General features: G+C 43.7%; 1 protein-coding gene across 1 annotated transcript; it reads right to left on the reverse strand.

Annotated features, from left to right (window-relative positions):
* Window positions 1-10,102: 10,102 nt before the first annotated feature.
* Window positions 10,103-19,083, reverse strand: ANKRD54 (ankyrin repeat domain 54). Its single transcript, XM_083462403.1, has 8 exons — window positions 18,645-19,083; window positions 16,396-16,443; window positions 15,560-15,658; window positions 14,512-14,583; window positions 13,798-13,845; window positions 13,571-13,695; window positions 12,996-13,103; window positions 10,103-12,108 (listed from the first exon to the last, which is right to left on the reverse strand). Exons 1-8 carry the CDS (start codon window positions 18,880-18,882, stop codon window positions 12,034-12,036), a joined length of 813 nt encoding a protein of 270 aa, XP_083318529.1. The 5' UTR covers window positions 18,883-19,083; the 3' UTR covers window positions 10,103-12,033.
* Window positions 19,084-19,278: the final 195 nt, after the last annotated feature.

Genomic DNA, 19,278 nt, shown 5'->3' on the forward strand with positions numbered 1-19,278 from the left:
CCACTATTGAGTCCAATGGGTTTTGACGATACATGATTTTGGTTTAGGTTTGATTCCTGGAATATAACTCTTGCAGGCTTACTGTATATGAATGAGAGTGTGTGTTTATTAGTGTTAAGTGTACATATAAATGCACATATTAGTGAAAATAATTGGTGAAAATAACATGCAAAAATGCTTTATAGTTTGGGAAATTGTATATGTTTATTAGGAGAAATTTGCACTAAAATTGCTGATGAATTTTCATGAGAACTTCTTTTTTCGCAAAAATTGCAAACTGAATTGGAAAAATGAGAAACTGAGAGTAACAAAAATTGACATGTTTGCCCATGCCTACAAATCACCCTTTGCCAGCTCATAATTCTGTAACTGTCAGCTGATCCTAATAAAATGGGTAATATGCTATGTACTACTGGAAGATTTTTTCAGGGGGGTATTAGTATAAATAATGTATCAACAGAACTGCCAACATTTTTGGACACACCTTGGGGGTATAGCTATGGACTCCGCAGTGTTGAGCCCCTGGACTTTTTTACCAGGTACCGTATTTTTCGCTCTATAACACGCACCCGACCATAACACGCACGTAGTTTTTAGAGGAGGAAAATCCGTGGGCATGCCACCCGTAGGCATTTCCTCCATAACACGCACAGACATTTCCCCTTACTTTCTAGGAGGAAAAAAGTGAGTGTTATGGTGCAAAAAATACGGTACCTCACTGGTTAAAATAAAATTCTACCTTTTTTGAGAACCAAAGAAAATGACTGTGGAGAATTCGGTAGCTGCAGAACTGCAAAAGTTCATGCACTGTTCTGGGTTTTATGTAAAGATGGTACACCAGTCAGCTAATTAACTGAGTATCAGAGAGGAGAACAGAGCTGACATCAGAATCCCTGGGTTGTGTGTGGATATTACAGGCTTTTTTAAAAGCCTACCCAAGGACTAGGACTGGTTTTTGGGATCACACACATTGTACTGCCAGCCTTGATATGAATAATGTCAAAGACAAGGAGTAAGCAAACAGAAGCGTGGGGAACCAAATGGGGGGGGGGGGACATGTGAATAATTCATTGATCCCGCAGGCTAGAATCTATAATTCCAGCTAATGCAATAGAGAGCAGAAGCAGTGACTGTAATTAGAAAGAGAAGGAAATTATATTCCGTACAGGAGTCTGAAAGAGAGTGTACTCCAGGCCCCTTGCTGCTTTAAAGAGGGAAAAGATATTGAGGGAGGGATGTCACAATTTGTTTACAACAGAATGCTAACCCAGTCACTGCTGATGGCTCTATTCACACATGCATGCCGCCAGCATGGAGGTTTGTGGCTGCAGCTCTTGAGAAAGGAAGGAAGGACAGGACTTTTATCAAGCTTCCTGAAGCTTCCTGTATACCTGAAGGAGCATCTCCACCCCCATCGTTAAGCCTGGGCACTGAGATCCAGCTCCGAGGGCCTTCTGGCAGTTCCCTCACTGCAAGAAGTGAGGTTGTAGGGAACTAGGTAGAGGGCTTTCTCAGCAGTGGCGCTCACCCTGTGGAACGCCCTCCCATCAGATGTCAAGGAAATAAACAAATACCTGACTTTTAGAAGACATCTGAAGGCAGCCCTGCTTAGGGAAGTTGTTAAAGCTTGGTGTGTTACTGTGATTGTTGGAAGTTGTCCAGAGTGCCTGGGGAACCCAGTCAGATGAGCCACATATAAAACCCATTGTTGTTATTATTCCAACAGTGCAATTCTGTATGTGTCTAGATCCATTGGGTTCAATGGAACTTGCTCCCAGGTAAATGATTATAGGATTGCAGCCCACATCATTGTCTCCCATAGTCAGCTCTTGTCTGCTGAGCACCATCCTTTCAGTCACAGAGCAGACTGGTAGGAAGGAGGTGGCCTGGATTTAATGTTCTGAAGGGGTCCCCTGCAGCCTCAATTGTTTTTTTTTGCACTTTCACAAAAGCCACTAATAAGCTGGTTATGCAACTGATGACAGGAGCAGCAGCATCTGAGCTGAAGACCCATGGTCTGAAGTTTGCATGACAACGGAAGAATCTTGGTGCTTTCACTATAATTACCGTATTGTTTTTAGAGTGCAGTCCTATACATATCTACTCAGAAGTGCACTTAATGAGACTTACTCCCAACTAAGTTAAGGTGTCCACACTTATGCACTGCCAAAAAAAAAGAAGAAATGCAAAAAAGTACTCTGGTTTCATGTGCTAATTAATAAGTACAGGTGCCAATTTATAAATAAATACTATAATTTAAACATAAATACAATGTATCTCACCAAAGTGGGGAAGACTATGGGCACTTTTAGAATATCACTACAGTGGTACCTTGGTTTAAGAACAGCTTAGTTTATGAACAACTTGGATTAAGAACACTGCAAACCTAGAAGTGGGTGTTTTGGTTTATGAACTTTGCCTTGGAAACAAAACATGTTCTGCTTCCTGTTGAGTGTGTTCCATTTGTAAATTGAGTCCCCTGCTGCTATGGGAAAGCATGCCTTGGTTTAATAACATTTTGGTTTAAGAACAGACTTCCAGAACGCATTAAGTTTGTAAACCAAGGTACCACTGTATTTACAGGTGGGAGTCAATTGCAGCCTGTCAAGTAGGGATGCCATTCTCTATAGGGTACCTGTTTGTTCACTGTTCGTTTGAACTTTTGTTGACCCTGTTCTGTAGCTGTTTGCTTTTTTGTCACTTCAGGGCTGTTTTGTTCCTGTTTGCTGCAGCTTCTGGGAGCTTCATAATTGGGTTTCGCATTCTGTAATTATGTTTGTATTGTCTTGCAGTGGACACCAATGCTTCTTATGGAACCAATACCATCATCTGTTCTCTGTTTATGGTCTTTAACTAATCTTCTAGTTCCCACTGCACACTGTTTGCCTAGTCTTGGCAGCTGCAGCAGTGTTGACAATCCTACTCTGAGAAGCAATGCAGTGTAATGGGTATAGTCCCAGGCAACAGTTTTTGACTACAACTCCCATCAGTCCCAGCCACAGTGGGGAAGGCTCCTCTTGGGCCTCTGCAATACTTCTTGTTATCACCCAGCACCATCTCCCATGCACTTCAGGTTTTCCGACACTGCTTGCCCTAGGCCTGGGATAGTCAATGTGATGCTCTCCAGACACTGCTGGACTCCAACTCCATCGGTCGCAGCAAGCATGACCAATAGTCAGAGGTGATAGGAGTTGTAGTCCAACATCTGGAGGCCCACAGGATCCCCATCCCTGCACTGGCAAATTAAGACAGTCACTTCAGGCAGAAGATGTGGCAGGAAGTGACAGAGATGTACTGAATAAGATCTCGTATATAGCCTGTGATATAGCCTGCTTGCAGGTGTAGTGAGAGGAGGGCACAGTCCTGTTGCCAGCATCCAAGTAACCTGCCAGTTTAGCTGGCTTCTGTATGTGGAAGAGGAAGGGGAAGCCATTTTGTCCCTCACTTCAGGCAACAAAATATATTGGGCTGTCACTGGAAGACGGGGTCGCAGTGGAGAAAAAGGAGCTGGACTACTGAAGTGAAAAGGGAAATGGTGGATGCCTTTCCCCCCTTCCTGCAAATGCAACCTGCTCCCCTCTCCCACAGGCCTCTAGCTAGTAATACAATAAATTTTTGAGGAGAATCAATATTAGCGAGCAAAGGGCAGCCATGTTCCTGAGCTGCTGAGTTTCATTGGAAGAGGAGCAAAAAAGCGCCACAAGGGTATTTTGCTGTTGTTGCCTTTGCCACAGCTGCTCACAGGGAAAAGAACATTTCTAATATTTCCTTTGGCTTCTGGAGAACTCTGCTGCTTCCTCCAAATGAATTAATTTGGAGTTTCAGCTCTTGGGCACTGTCTTTAATTAAAATCATTTACTTTGTGGGTTGAGGTTTGCTGTTCTCCTGTCTCACTTACTAGATGAATGCAAGGAGTTCTTAATGCGTTGTTTTACCTTGCTTTTCTGCTGAATCTGTCTGAATGGAAAATTTCACTCAGGAAAGTCATAGCACAGCTTTACAGGCTTTATAAATCTTACTTTTAAGCCTGCAAACCTTGGGGATTTCCCTGAGCCTGCTGATACCTCTCTTTTGCGTGTGTGGGCGATGCTGTTTTGGTTGCATTAAGGTCTGGCACTGAGAGAATTGAATTCACTATTAGCTTATACAAAAGGGAACTGCAACAAAATGAGGCAGTGCAGGGTCCTCTGGTGCCAGGGTTACGTAGGAGCAGAAGACAAGATTGTTGGTCCACTGTAGTCCAGCATCCTGTTCTCACAGTGGCCAACCAGATGCATATGGGAAACTCTCAAGTAGGACCAGAGCACCACATAACTCTGCTCATCTGGGAGTCCCAACAAGTGGCAAAAGGAGGAATAATGCCTCCAACCATGAAGACAGAGCAAAACAATCATGGCTAGTAGTTGTTGATAGCATTGTCCTCCATGAATCTGCCAAACCCTCTTTTAAAGTTGGTGGCCATTACTGGCTCCTGTGGAAGTAGGTTCCCTGGTGTGGTGTGGATGATGTGGTGTGATGTGGTGTGCGAATAATAACTTTATTTTCTCTGTCCTGAATCTCCCAACATTCGGATTCATTGGACGTCTATGAGTGCCAGTGTTATAAAGGACAAATACTTTCTCCATGCTGTTCATCACTTTAAAAACTTCTACCTTGCCCTTTATCTCAACTAAAAAGCCTTAAATGCTGCAACCTTTTTGTATGAGTGCATAGAATCACAGAATTGTAGAGTTGGAAGAGACCATGAGGTTCATCTCGTCCAACCCCCTGCAATGCAGGAATCCTTTGCCCAACGTGGGGCTCGAACCCACAACCCTGAGATTAAGAGTCTCACACTCTGCCAACTGAGCTATATGGATTATTGTCGTTGTTATTTTATTTATATCCTGCTGGCCTGGGAGTATGTCCCACTGAACTCAGTGGATCTTGCTTCTGAGTAGACATGGAACGGATCGTGCTAATAACGACAAACAGTTCTAAACAGTGAAAATAGATTACTTACTTTGACTATTTTCACAATCCAATGCCAGGCAGTGAGGACACTGGGCAAAACATTTTTCTGGGACTTCATGTTTTGCCAGTGCGCCTTATCAAACTCTCTATCCTCTTTTCGCCACTGGAAGTCCTTTGCAGTCTTTGTTCTCTGGTTCATCACTATAACACCCATGAGGAATTGGACCACCACCACCACTGCCATGCAGGGTATTCACACTCTCTGAATAATTCTCCATTTCCTAGTACCCCCACCCTGCCCTTTGTTACCAGAGGATGCTTTAAACAAGAACAGCAAGAATCTGGGTCAAACTGACCTGTTTGTCAACCTAACATAGTGCCATTAGGACTGTGAAAATGTACTGTGCATAATAGCTACGGATGATAACTTGGATTTGTTCTGAGTCAGCCAGAAAGGACCACGTAGTCGTAATACAATTCTTATCAGCAAAACTGTTGATTCACATGGCTTGCAATTCAGTTAATAGAATATCCTGTGGTTTTACCATCAAATTTGAGTCCAACTTGCAATGAAAGATGTTTATTATTTCTTAGGCACTTGTTTCCCCTCTTCCAAAGAGCTCAGAATGCAAAACTCTTCACCTCTGATACATATTTTATCCTCACAACCCTTTGAGGATGAACAGTGAGTGACCCAAGATCATGCAGCAAACTTGAAGACTGAGAAGGGATTTGAATCCAGGGCTTCGTGGTCCGAACTGAAAACATTATACCACCAACTAAAGCTGTTTGTAATAAAGACACCTTTTTATTTTGTTCAGTTTCACTGGCCATTAGTATCAGTTGTTCTGCAGTTCTTATTCTCTCTTCCAGTAGTTACTAAAACCATTAGGGATGTGATGAGCAATACATTCTGCCTCTTCGTTTACTCCACTGCCTCGAAGAATGTGTATGTATATATGTATCAGCATTTTTCAGTCTTCAATGTTTTTGTAATACCTTCCCAGTTGGCTGCTTGGTGAACCCTTTGCTAACAGCATCATTGTAAGGGGCCTTAATTTTAAAAAGACGTTATGAAAGCCTACTTTGTCAGTTCTTACTTATCCACACGTTCATCAAATGCTTCTCCTCCACAGACATGGCTGCTCTCTCCCCGCAGTGGCCTTGCTCATTGCAGTGAATAAGAACCTTGTTTTACAAACATGTTCTGCAATAAACAAAGAGAGTTCAAAGAACGGGTAGCGAGAAACGTGTCATCCCAAAAGTCGGATCAAAGGTCCAATGAGGGATAATGAATACAAATGATTGGAGTATGAAATTAACAGGAGGGGAAGACAAAGGTATATTTTGATTCTAGAAATGCCAGTTGTCTCAAAGCCTAGCTTAAATATTTCAGTAGCTGAGGAGCTGGTGGTGCTCATTTTAGGTTGTATGGCTACATCTGCCGCAGTATCTGGAATTTATGAATTCTTCATGATAGCAGATGCACCCCAGATGAAGATAAACAGTGCGGCAGAGCTGGATTTTTGTAGTTATCACAATGCTGATGGCCTATAGCAAGGGGTGGAGAACCTGTGGCCCTGTAGGGTCAATGGTCCTCTTCGTATCATCATTGCCCAGCACAGAGTGTGAAGTTCACGCAGGTGTCCTCTAAATCCCTGGGAATAGATTACACCACAGAACTACAATCCCTGCTCTCATTCGCTAGCTCTTAAGAAATGCATGCCCCACACTAACAAAGCAACCTGCAAATAACTATGGGGAAATGCTGCGCTAGGGAAAGGGGAGATCTGTGGCCTTTGCTGAAGCTCTTGCAAAGCCAATGCTCAGGGAGGACAGGAGCTATAGCCTGGGGTTAGAAAATGGCTTTTCAGCCTGACAACTGCACTCCCCTTCTGGGTGACCCTGAGGAGGTAGGAGGCGCCAGAGGTGAAAGTGGGTGGAGCAATGGATGTAAATTTGGCCTCGCTGCAGTAGGGCTACTTTCTACAGACATTCTGTCCTCCATCCAAGCAAGCAAGCAAGCAAGCAAGCCATAATCAGAGTTCAAAGGCACATTTCGAGGCAAAAATAAAGGAGGATGCAAAGCAAGTGGTGGTGGGTGTGGCCGGGGAGCATTCCAAGGGCCAGACCGGGGGCTGTATTTGGCCCCCAGGCCTGTTGGTTTCTGTGTGTTGCCACTGTGCAGTGCTCTTGGAGTCACAAGACTCTGTTTACATTCCAGAGACATTCTAGGCTGTTAGAAGTCTCACGGAAGACAGGAGACGGATGTGATGTTACTGGTTTCCTGTTCCTTTGTTGTTCAGTTGCTCTCTGCTCTCACAGAGAAAGCATGTTTATTTCTTTTCTGTCTGCGTAGTTAGGAATAAAACTCTTTGCAATGTAGCTCATACTCTCTCGTCCTTCCGCATGCTGCTTTGAAACTCTGCGTAACGGGGAATGTGCCTGGAGCCTTATCAGGGGCTCAGGTCGTTAATCACGTCAGAGGCGATTCTGGAGGAGCTCGATCGAACGTAGGTTCCGACAAGGCACAAGGTTTCCAAACCCTGTACAGTCCAATAGCACATTGAGGGCTACTAACATTAAGTGCTATCAACTACTCCAATTTCCAGCTTATTTCAAGGTTGCAATCCTATGCCGTTATGTGGGAGAGATCTGAACACAGTGAAACTTGCTTCTGAGCAGACTCTCTCTCCCATTCCCATTATTATGTGCCCCCTGGTATTTGTTAACACTACATGCCAAACTACCTTTATTGTACCATGGTATATAGATAATACAAAGATGTCCATACTATCTTTGAATCAGGAAACAGATCTATCTAGGAAAGGTGAAGCTTTCAGGCCCATGATACTAGAGATTCAGGTAGGTAGCCGTGTTGGTATGACGCAATCAAAGTAAATTAAAAAAATTGTCCAGCAGCACCTTAGAGACCAACTCAGTTTGTTCTGGGCGTAAGCTTTTGTGTGCATGCACACTTCTTCAGGCCCTTGTTATGAATAAACAAACATGGTAATTATGTCTAGTCAAAGGACAATGGTGAAGTACGAAGCACCTGACATTTTCTGTGATGTGTGTATAGTTTAGACTACTTCTGAAATGGAAGCGGTAACAAGGGGCAGAGCCTGAAATAACATGCATGAGTGTAGAACTTTTTAGTCTGTGCATTAAGTCAAGGATGGTGCAAATATATGGTGTAGGAGCACTACAAGCTTCCCAGCATTCACACTGGAGGTGAACTTTGTAGTGGATCAGGTCCCCTGCATGCATGCCTGCCTGAGCTGAAGCCTGGATTTCATTACCCCTCCCTAACCCTTTTTCTTGGGAGTAAACAGTTGGCGAGGAGGGCCCAGTTTACAGCAGAGGCTAACTACACAGCAGAAGAAAAGAGGTTGTTCCTCTCCTACACAAGGGTGTTTCAGTTTGCCTTGCCAACGAACCAGGCTGCTTCCACTGGAGAGGGACTGTCCCTCAAAGGAAGAGCATCTGCTTTGTGGGTGGAAAGTTCCAGGTTCAATTTCCAGCAGGTTTCACACAAGGCTGGGTATGTACACTTCTCTGAAACCCTCAAGAGCCACTGCCAACCGCCTGGCTTGGTGTGAGGCAGCTTCTTATGTCTTACGCAGCTCCTGTTCTTCCAAAGGGCTTGCACCGGAGAGCTTCCCATGGAATTGTTCCCCATTTTCATTTTTCAAGTGTGGATGGGTATCTTAAGCAGAAAGGCATGGTCCTTTATTGCTTCCTTTACCCACACGGTGAGAACTTGCAGTGACCGTTCCTCATTTTTATTTTATTTATTTACAACATAAATCCACCACAACTCAAATAAACAAATCCACCACCATTTGACATAAACATAACAAAAAATAAACATAACATAAAATATAACAAACAACAAAAGAAAAGACATGGCCGCCTTGTTTACTTCTTATGAACTGTTTCTTTTATGAGCTGTTATTACAATTTTTCAAATTATGACTTAAAAACAAACCACAAAGTCTCCTGCAGACATTAATTGAAACAAGTCCAGGTGTATATTTTAGGGCACTGTTTTGTAAAGTATTCTTTACATTTCCCCCATTCTTTTTGAAATACTTGTCTGGAGAGTCCCCTAATTGCCTCTGTTAATCTAGCCAATTCGATATAGTTTAGTAATTTATCCTGCCATTCCGTTTTTGTTGGCACGAATTTTTCCCAAATTTCTGGCAATTAAGGCCCTTGCCATGCTTGTGGCATAGAGGGATATTTTCTGATCCTCTCTTGTTATACCTGTGTCCGTTATCCCCAATAGGAAAGCTTCTGTATTTTTCATAAAGTTATACTTAAAACATTTTCTAAAGTTCATCATACACCATGTCCCAGAAGCTATTTTTTTCACAGCTCCGCCAAACATGTATAAATGTCCCCTCTGCTTTACCACACCTCCAACATAGACCTTTCCTCATTTTAAACAGGTGAACTACACCTCGCCCCACACTGGCTGACAAGAGGTATAGTTTAGCAACACCTGTCTTAAAATGTGGCTAATGAGATGTTCTCAGAAACGAAGAGTAGGTTATGCTTCTTGTACTACATACTTTTCCTATCACCAGAACGGCCCTTTGTATGTGCTGCCCTTTCCTACTTGTCCTCCTGTTGAAAAAAACCGCCCACGTTTCCCACAACCTGGTGAATTGCTTTAAATATAAGGACATTCTGCACCCTCCTCTCGGCTATTCCCCTCCCCCCAACGGTGATTAATGTTTTCGCCGGCTGCACACTAAAGGAGCTCAATATGAAAATGTGATTCAGTTAGACAGCCTCGCTGTTTCCCAGGTACAGTGCACGTAAGTGACTGCCAGGAAACTAGCAGGGGGTAGCAGAGACATTGATTTTCATGGAGTCCTCAGCAAGTCTATTAAGAGTTAGGAGGCCGCAACCGTGGGATCAGAGCCGCAAACACAAGACGGAGGCAGCAAATTACATCAGGTCTACAGACTGCCTCAGTCTTTGAGCTTAAGGCAATGAGACACTGTCAGCTTTCATTTCAATGCAGTTTGCTCAAGTGAAGAAACTACCGAGTCCACCTCCAGGCCCCAGGCAGAGAAGACAACAGGGCGGTGGGGGAGAAAGAGGAAAAGTAGGCAGGCAGAAATGTGCAAAGCCACCCTGAAAGCAGACAGCACTTTATTGAAGTTTACAATGGAAAAGTTCAAATCACCTCCCACCCTCCTTGCACATTGTATTAAAGTTCTCCGTATTCACAGTGACAGCTCTGGCAAGGTCAGAGTCAAGTCAGTCCCCAACTTTCCTCCCCTGAGCATTCAGGATTTCTCCTATCAAAGCTGCTTAGCTTATGAAATCGAAAACGTGGACTTCTGTCGAAAGATACGAATCCCATTCAATCTTGTCTTTCACAAAAGCAGCACACTTTTTAAAGCAACAACAAAAGACAGTCATAATAGCCTACTAGGCTCAAGGTTCAGAAGCAGCCTTGGAATTTCAATGATGCAGGAATCAGATCACAATAATGGATTTGCTACAAATGCCCCCTGCCTCCTCCGATTAAAAAATGTGGGTTGGCTGAAGTCAAAACACGCTGTTATGTGGCAGCAACATCCTTGAATCCGATGAGTTGGCATGTATCAGGCAAAACGAGTTCTTCTCTCATTGTGAGCATAAGGGCTGCTAAGTCTTTTTGTGTTTTTTAATTTTAGCGGCAGAATGAGAAGTCAAGCTTCCCTCGCTTCAGTGACAGGCAACTACTGCAAATGGGAAGACATACATTTCCAAGGCCCATTCAACCAAAGCAACGTACAGCATTGTCATCAAGAAAATATCTGTCCTAGGCATGTGCCCACACACTGAGAAAGCAACCTCTCTTCCCTTTATGGCAATATCCACATTGGGAGTACTGCCTTGGTTTGCTGCTGTGATCACAAACCTTGGGCTCACACTCTTCCCTCTCCCTTTCTTGTGTGTGTGTGTAGGGATTTAAAGCTTCTGTTCCGGTTTCAGAACAACTTGTGATTTGTCACTGCGTCTAAACTTGCCAAACTGGTTTTGTGTTACTTCTGAATCAGTCCTGTCTTTGAAGGAAGAAAAGTAGTGTACGAAGCAGCCCTGAGAGACACCATTACTTCCAGCTCAGGTTTTTGAGGACTGACATAGATTATGTTAACTGGCACAGAGAGCAAAAGAAAGTCCAAGGAACAGTAACAAGCAGGAGTAGGCAATGGGTAGCCTGGCGACTCATTATAGCTCCCTATTAGGCCTGAATCCCAGGCAGCCCATAACTATGAAAAATAAAAAATATTGGTGCAAGCTGACAGATGCAAGCAAGGAATTCTTTAAGTCTCTTACTCGCCCTCTCAGACAAGAGATTTTGGCAGAATTCTTCTCTTGCACACCTCAGCTACTGATGCAGGTACATGAGAAAGGCAGGAAATGATAACGATATGGTTCATAAGAGAGGAGCATAAGCAAAGAACCCTGTAAAAATCTTCCACTGCTATTTTGGAGGATGGGACAGAGGAGGAGGGAATTAAATAGCATTTTAGTGGGCAGAGCTAGCATTGCTGGCCCTTTAGCCCTTTCTCAGTTTAAAATAAACCTCATTTAAAACTTAGTTGCCCAACAGGGTGTAGTTTCTCACTGTTTATGCAATTGCTCAACAATTCATGTCCTTAGAAGTCAGACAACTCGTGTGGGATGCTGTGCCCAACAGCTTCAGTTTCCCCAAATGTTCTCAAAGCACGTTGGATTTGTCACTTGTAGGACCATGAAGAGGCTTCTGAAATGGGGCAACTCCCCTGTACAAGGTGACCGCATTTACTAAAACAGTTGTCACTGATGCATTAAAAAAAAAAGAGTGGTTCATTGTTCTGAAAGTCAGGGCCTCAGTATGAACCTCTTGTCCTGAAGGAAGCTTCCACGGCAGTAATAGCGGCCCAACAAGTCTTGGGCAGCTGAGCAAATATATCCAATAGGAAAAGCATGCCTGGTACCAGCAGCAGCAAGTCTGAAGTCTTGCTGAGGAGCTCCAGTTGCTCTTTCTCCCATGGCTTCTCTGTTTGATTGACGAAACAGTGGGAAATCCCGTTACCTCTTCTCAATCTTCTGCTTCTGCAAGCTGAGGGAGGTGAAGCTGGCCAGGAGGTCAGTAACCTCGTCCACCTTCCAGAGGGGAGGGAAAAAAGCATAAGAACATGTTACAGAAGTCAAATAAGAATATGATGAAGGAAATGAAATTTGTGAGGTGACAGAATTCATTAATTCACGAAGACTGGGACTTGGTATTGTCCTGTTGAGCCAGAGAAATTTCTGCTACTGAAGGACATAGAGTAAAGAGAAGTATGTCTACAAAAGTAAGAGACCTTGAAGAATGGGTATGGTCAGGAAAAGAGAATTTTTTTTAACAATAATCATTTTTCAACAATAATCATTTTCCAACAATGACCATTGCAAGCTTTGAAAATGGTGCAATTCATCAACAAAAGCCACATTTTAAAATTTGGTCCCCGATTCATGAGGGCTGGCAGTGAGACTTGGGACTGTTAAAAGGATGTGCTGCCATGCAGAAGCAGAGTTGCACAGGCTTCCTCCTGTACCAGATTTGATGGAAAAGAAATCAGGACCATGGCTTTTCCTTCTAAGTGGAGCCACAGCTACTAAATCATTTTATTTTCACAGCAAAGCTATTGCAACATTGCTTCTAGCAAGAAGAACCACGTGCAAGTGGAGTGGGCAATGCTCTGTTGAAATCAGGATAGCCTTTAAAATTTAAACTTCTCCAACTGTACTGATGGGTCTTGAACTTTTCATCCTTGTGTTTCTAATAATAGAAAGTAATGTGCTGTCACTAATTTGACAAAGTATTATTAAACTAAAGCTTTCCCCCCACAATGTCTTGTAACTAAATAGTGTATCATTTAATAAATATATTTTTCTCTACCCTTCAGGAGTCTCAAAAAGGCACTGTCATTTTGCAACACTGAAATATATTTAAACTTGGTTAAGTCAGATTTTAATTAAATATACAAAATCCCCCATCATTCATTCACCTGCTCTTTTGTACTAGTCTTCTGTAGCCTGGAGCAAAGATCATCCAGCTGTTCCCGATGTTCATGGCGCCCGAGGCGTTCAAGGTATTCCCGCAACATCTGGATGATCTGAAACAAGCAGCATAGGAGAGATGGGATTTACTATGAGCAATGGAGAGGGTTCACACTTCTAAGTATCAGGTCAAAATTTAAGTACTGTAATTCTGCTATAGGTTTTGATGAATTCTGAAATAAAATGGAAGCACATTTGAAATAAATAAAACAGAACAAATGAGAACTAAATGGCGGCAAACACCATGGCTTTTCCACTGGCACAGAAACAAACTAAATATACTTTTCAGATCTGCAGACTACTTTGCTACTATTAAGATTGAACTTTTATATGCATATTAAATCTGAGAAGCGCATGGCAGGAGCCTGTTTTCCTCAAGGGTTCCTGGAGGGAAAATGGCTTTTATGGGAAAAGTTCCATAAGAAACTTCTATGCACAGAAGATCAACATTTTGCAACCAGGCTCTATTATACTATATTATGTATTAGATTTCTTGCCCACCCATTCTCCTTATCCTTATCACCTGCTTTACTTCCAGGCACACAGCTTCCAGACTCTGTGAGAGGCCCTCCTGCAAGATGTTCAGCTTCGACTTGGCCAAGTGCAGAGGGGTCCGTCCAGCTCGATCTAAGGCGTCCACTCGAGCTCCTGGAAGATGCACATGCAGAAGAAGAAAGGGTGTTTTAAGGATGAAGATAGCCCCCTCCGGGTATCTATAAACAGAGAAGGCAGCTTTCTAATTGGCATTACCTCCACGAAGCAGTGTGGTGATGATGGGTACATGGTTCGTGCAGGCAGCTGGGGAGGGAAAACACGAGACACACAACTAAGTAGTTACAGTAACTTGGTGGGGGACAGACTCTGCTTAATGGGGTAATGGTTGGCACATGGCACTCTCACAAAGGTGCCAAGAAATCCTCAATATCTCAACTTTGAATCCCTAGGCGGCCTTAAACAAGCCAATACTGCCTCAGCCTCAGCAATCACTTTCAACAGTATGGAGATAAGGATTCTAGAGATAATGTCCCCATTAGCATGTAACCTAAACCATGGCTTTTAGTGCTACACCCAGAAGCCGGAACAATTCAGAGCAAAACCTCATGCACACATCTTTTGTCCTCCTGCACAGCCAGGAGAAACTCTTCACCTGCATTTACTTTCAGTTCCTAATGTGTTTTGTGTTTTTTATATTGTCATTTTGTGTTGCGAACCGCCCCGAGATCTATGGGTATAGGGCGGTATACAAATCTAGCCTCAGTTTGGCTTCAAACTCCCTAAGGCAGAACAGCTTCTTCTAACTCTCTCCTTGTAGTGCTGAAGAAAATCCAAATATACTTAATCACACAAGTTGCTACTGTGAGGCAAAGGAAGGAAAGAAGATATAAAGGAAAGAAATAGGCAGGTCAAAGGTAAGGCCAAATGTGACAACATTGCTGCAGTCCGGTGGGTGTGAGAGACGCTTACCCAAATGCAGGGGGGTGTTCCCCAGCCCATCTCGCTGGTTTGGGTTGGCTCCATGGTCCAAAAGCAAGTGCACTAAAACACAAACAGACCCATCCTAAGTGTGTCTTGAACATGATGGGCAAAGAAAACCCACCAGATCTGAACTATTTACCTCTACAATCGATAAGACTGGCTATTCAACAGAGCCGACTCATTAATGTTACAAATATGTTACCATTCAAATTTTAAAAGCATATATAACATAAAGCAATGCTCTAATCATAGTAGCAGTAAAACATTTCACTTTTTAATGATTGGTTTCTTGCATTTAAACCCCACCCTTTAGCCAAAAAGGCTCTTGGACTGACTTACAAATATCAATACTACTTCTACTTCAATTCCATCCCATCAGCCATCCATAAAAAACCAAGAGCCCCCTAGCTCTTATATATGCTCACTAAAAGCAGACATTAAGAAGAACATTTTTTGAGCCCTTCTAAATGATAACAAGAAGGGGAGCAATCGTATCCCTTATGGCAAAAGTACCCTTGCCTGAATCTCCCCAAATCCATCCCTCACAAAGTGCTCCACAGGAACTAGGATCTCCTGTAGTAAAATGCCTATTTTATGTCCCCTGAAACTCTTTTAAGTTTGCACACAGAGTATTAAGAAGCCATCATATGCATCAATGTGCCATTCTTCCTTGGAAGGAGCTTCTGGCGCTTTCAAAATTCCTCCCTATTCCTGCTTTCTAAGATTCTTTTAACTAAGCATTTCAGGACTCATGACACAAAACTTCAGCTCCTCTTGAAGTTGTTCAGAAATATTCTGACAATCTTGCGTGACACAGTATTTTAGGAAGAATATTCCAAAATTTTATCAGTGTGCATAACATCACTCCTCAGTCTCCTTGCACAAGCTGGGTGGGATGCTTGCAAAAAGGATATGGGGTTTTTTGTTTTGTTTTCTGAAGCTCAGCTTTTAAAGATAGAAAGAAAATGATTAGCAATCTATCCTGGAGAAATGGGGCCAGAAGCTGACAGGCCCACCTCATTTCAATGTGACTCACCAATACTGTCATTTCCATTGCAGGAAGCAAAGTGCAGGGCCGTCCGACCTTTGTCGTCAGCTGCACAGGGGTCCACCCCATCTTCCAGAAGCTGCTGCACTGGTGCCACCAAGGAAGACAAGACAGCAGTCAGAGAGCTGTTCTGTTGGTGATTCATCATTCAAATTCCAACTTCTGTGTCCGGGCTGTGGAACTAGATCTAGCTGGTGGGCTAGACTGTTATTCCCCACCGCCCCAACTAAGTCCCCTTGAGCCAAATCTGATAGCTGGGCAGGGCAAATGCATATTTCACAAAGTGCCTTTCAAGCACTTTACAGGATTTGCCAAAGAGCCAAGTCTTTTGAAGCCCTTTGCATGAGGTTTTGCCTGCAAACCCCTTTCATCTGCCCCACACATGATGTCAGATTTGGCAGCAGGTACAGGGCAGGTGGGCATGGCCAAAATGAGGAGGCAGGCCTTGTAAGGTGCACAATGGATTCTGGCTTGAGGGCACTGGCCTCCTTAGGAGGGACTGTTGTAAGCTACTCTGAAGGCATTTGACAGCTGAAGAGTGGGTAAAAATGCTTTAAATAAGTGAAGCTTATAGCTTGGTCACTAGATACTTCCTCAGTCCACTAATTTCCTTGAATCTATTGACAAGAGTCTTTTAAAGATGTTCCTTCCAAGGGGATTTTGAAACCACCGAAATCCACAGTTCAAAGCATTCTCCTTACCATGCAGGAAACCACATTCTTGCTGGCCACATTTCTAGCTTACAAGATACACATCACCAGAACTGATGTAGAAGACAACCACACACAAAGATATACACTAGGGCCCAAATCATGTAACCGTACCTGTTTCTAAATCATTAGAATTGGCAGCTTCTCTCAAGCGTTTCAAAGCTGTGGAAAAAGAGAGGGTGAGTTTTTTGGAAAGCAAATAGGACAAGAAGAACTGCTTAATTCCTGACTCCTAGGCTTGTTCTAAAAAATAATAATTCAATAATTCAGGTTTTGCAAAACAGATGCTTATTAGTTTCTCGTTTCCTGTACACAAGCCATACCTTTTCACAAGGCTGAACTTATTTTATGGGATACAACCTTTGAAAGTTAGCAGGAACTATGTTAATTAACTGCTCTGATACTGAAGGGGGGAAACTGGAAATGTCAGAAAAACTGGAAAAGTCAGCAATCTCCATTATTAGATGAATGGAATAGAAACTTACTGAGCATGGTGCTGATGACCTATTAAATTAAAAGAAAACCTAGAGAGGGCTTTGGATTTGTAGTATAATTTTATATAATATTAGAAACAAAGAAGAAACTACAAAGAATGGAATGACATTTGTAATTGTTTAAGGATAAGAACTTAACATAATGCTATGTTATATGCATGATAAAAGTTAGGACTGATTATACAAATAATATTTCTAATTTATGTCTGCATTTAAGATTTTTACATAATGCAATTTATTTCACCCAGCTAAATACAGTTTTTGTCTAGATAATATTCATTGTGACTGCCATGCAGAAGGTGCTTGTTCAATTCCCACTGACACTAAACTGGGTATTTCCTGCATTTCAACACTCTTCTACTTTCATATGCACTCCTTAAAAAAATATCTAGAAGGCCATCTGCTTCCCCACCATATAACTCCTGTGCAAGAGCGCTCATCTGTTAAGGGGAAAAAAACTACAGGTGCAAACAGCAGCAAGGCCTCCCCCACCCTGTCTGATAGTCTCATTATTTTGTAAAGTTTTACAAAAGATTTTGAAGGTTTTGCACTGCCCCATCTTGTACATGGGAGTGTAAATTTACCCACAGCCTGGCTGCATTCATGTAGCCAGTCTACCTGCAAACTGTTTTCTCTCTCACATCACTTCCTCATTTTGCACCCTCTCATACAAGTGCACTCTGAAGAAACTCTTCAAGTGATGCTGTATTTGTATAAAGAGACAAGTGTGATTTGACAGGGTATTCCCATCTCTTTTCTTCCCATGCAGTGACCCAGAAGAGAGTATCTTTCCCCCTTCTCTTTTGCTTGCTATTTCTCCAGGTTCTGCAAAGCCAAAACTGACTTCACTTGGGCTGCAGTCCTATGCACACTTACCCAGGAGCAAGCTCCAGTGGTCTTTCCACTGCATAAGCATGCTTAATAGTCTTGCTCTTGTAAGGCTGCATACTCAGAATTATTCAAAACAGATCAATTAAACTTCAGATACCCTTTCTACTCCCAATCAAGACAACAACATGCCCCAAACCTTCAATAGGTAAAACAGGTAAAATGAAGGTTCCAGTTACTATAAAACCAAGCCACTATAGTTAATTCAGATTTGTGTGTCACTATTGCATCCCACCCTTTTTCTGGGGAGCTCAGCATGGTTCTTTGTGCCCCATAAGCACACTTTGGTCGCTACACTACAGTGGGTCTTCAATAGAGCAACATAAGAGCTGAAGCACAGTGGACCACAACTTCCAGGCAGTGTAGCTGAAATACCTGACCATGTGACCAAGCATGAAAGCCCAGTCCTGTGGCTGTTGATTCAGTGCACAACAGGCCTCACTTCCTAGAAAGCACATTTGGGATGGAAGCCCAACTCTGTGCGTGTTTATTGGGGCACAGCTGCCCAAGAATCCCCACTGAAGTTACACTCCCCTAATGCATATTTGCATGGGTGCAAGCCCTGCTGAACCCATTAGGATTTCCTCCCAGTAAAGCATGCCACAGGTTGGGCTTGTTAGTCGTGCAACAGTTTAAAAAAAGTTTATTATTTATACCCTGCCCATCTGACTGAGTTGTCCCAGCCACTCTGGGCTACCAATAATAAATAGTAATATTAAGTTTATTATTTATACCCTGCCCATCTGACTGAGTTGCCCCAGCCACTCTAGGCTACCAATAATAAATACTAATAATATTAAATTTATTATTTATACCCCGCCCATCTGACTGAGTTGCCCCAGCCACTCTGGGCTACCACCGTCCCGCAATCTCCTGGACAAATCTTTCCCAGCACAGGCCCGGCGGCGGCCTGGAGGTTCCCTCAAGCGGCGCGCCGACAAGGCGGACGGGGACAGCCCCCTTCCGCGCCCAGCCCCTCACCGTGGATCTCCTTGCCGGTAGGCCCCACCCTGCGGTGCAGCCGGGCGGCCTTGCGGCGGCGGCTGACGAGCTTGCACACGCGGTGCTCGCACTGCCACGGCAGCTGCAGGTAGTGCAGCGAGGCGGGATCCGGCGCCTCGGGAACGGCCCGCAACGCGGCGCCGAGGCCCGTCAGGGAGAACATGTTCGCGGAGGCCGGACTCGGGTCTCCCGCGCTGCCGCCGCCTCCGCCTTCCATCCCCGCCGTCGAGGCGCCACTGCGCGTCCGGATCTCAAGCGAAGCGGGCCCAGGCTCAGAGCGCGAAGGCGGGGGCGAACTCGCGTAACCATAGGAACAATAGAATGTGGGGCGAGGAGGTGGGGGAGGGGGAAGAGGGAAGAAGAGATAGTCCGGCCGCCGCCACCGCAAACATCCACTCAGGAGCTCCCCAGAAGCCGCCGCGTAGCCAATGGCAGAAGGCGAGCGACTCTAAGAGGCGGGGCAAATGACGTCAGAAGAGGGGTCGTGCGCCAAAGAGATGTTTTATATGAGAAAGGAGCCACCACGCAGGAATCCGCCATATGCGGGGCTACATCGACGGGGCAAGCTGTTAATGTTAATAATAGTTTTCTTTTCTTTTAATAAAAAAGCTTG

This window comes from Podarcis liolepis (assembly GCF_965112155.1).
Source record: "Podarcis liolepis genome assembly, chromosome: 10".
In the NCBI taxonomy this organism is placed as follows: Eukaryota; Metazoa; Chordata; class Lepidosauria; order Squamata; family Lacertidae; genus Podarcis; species Podarcis liolepis.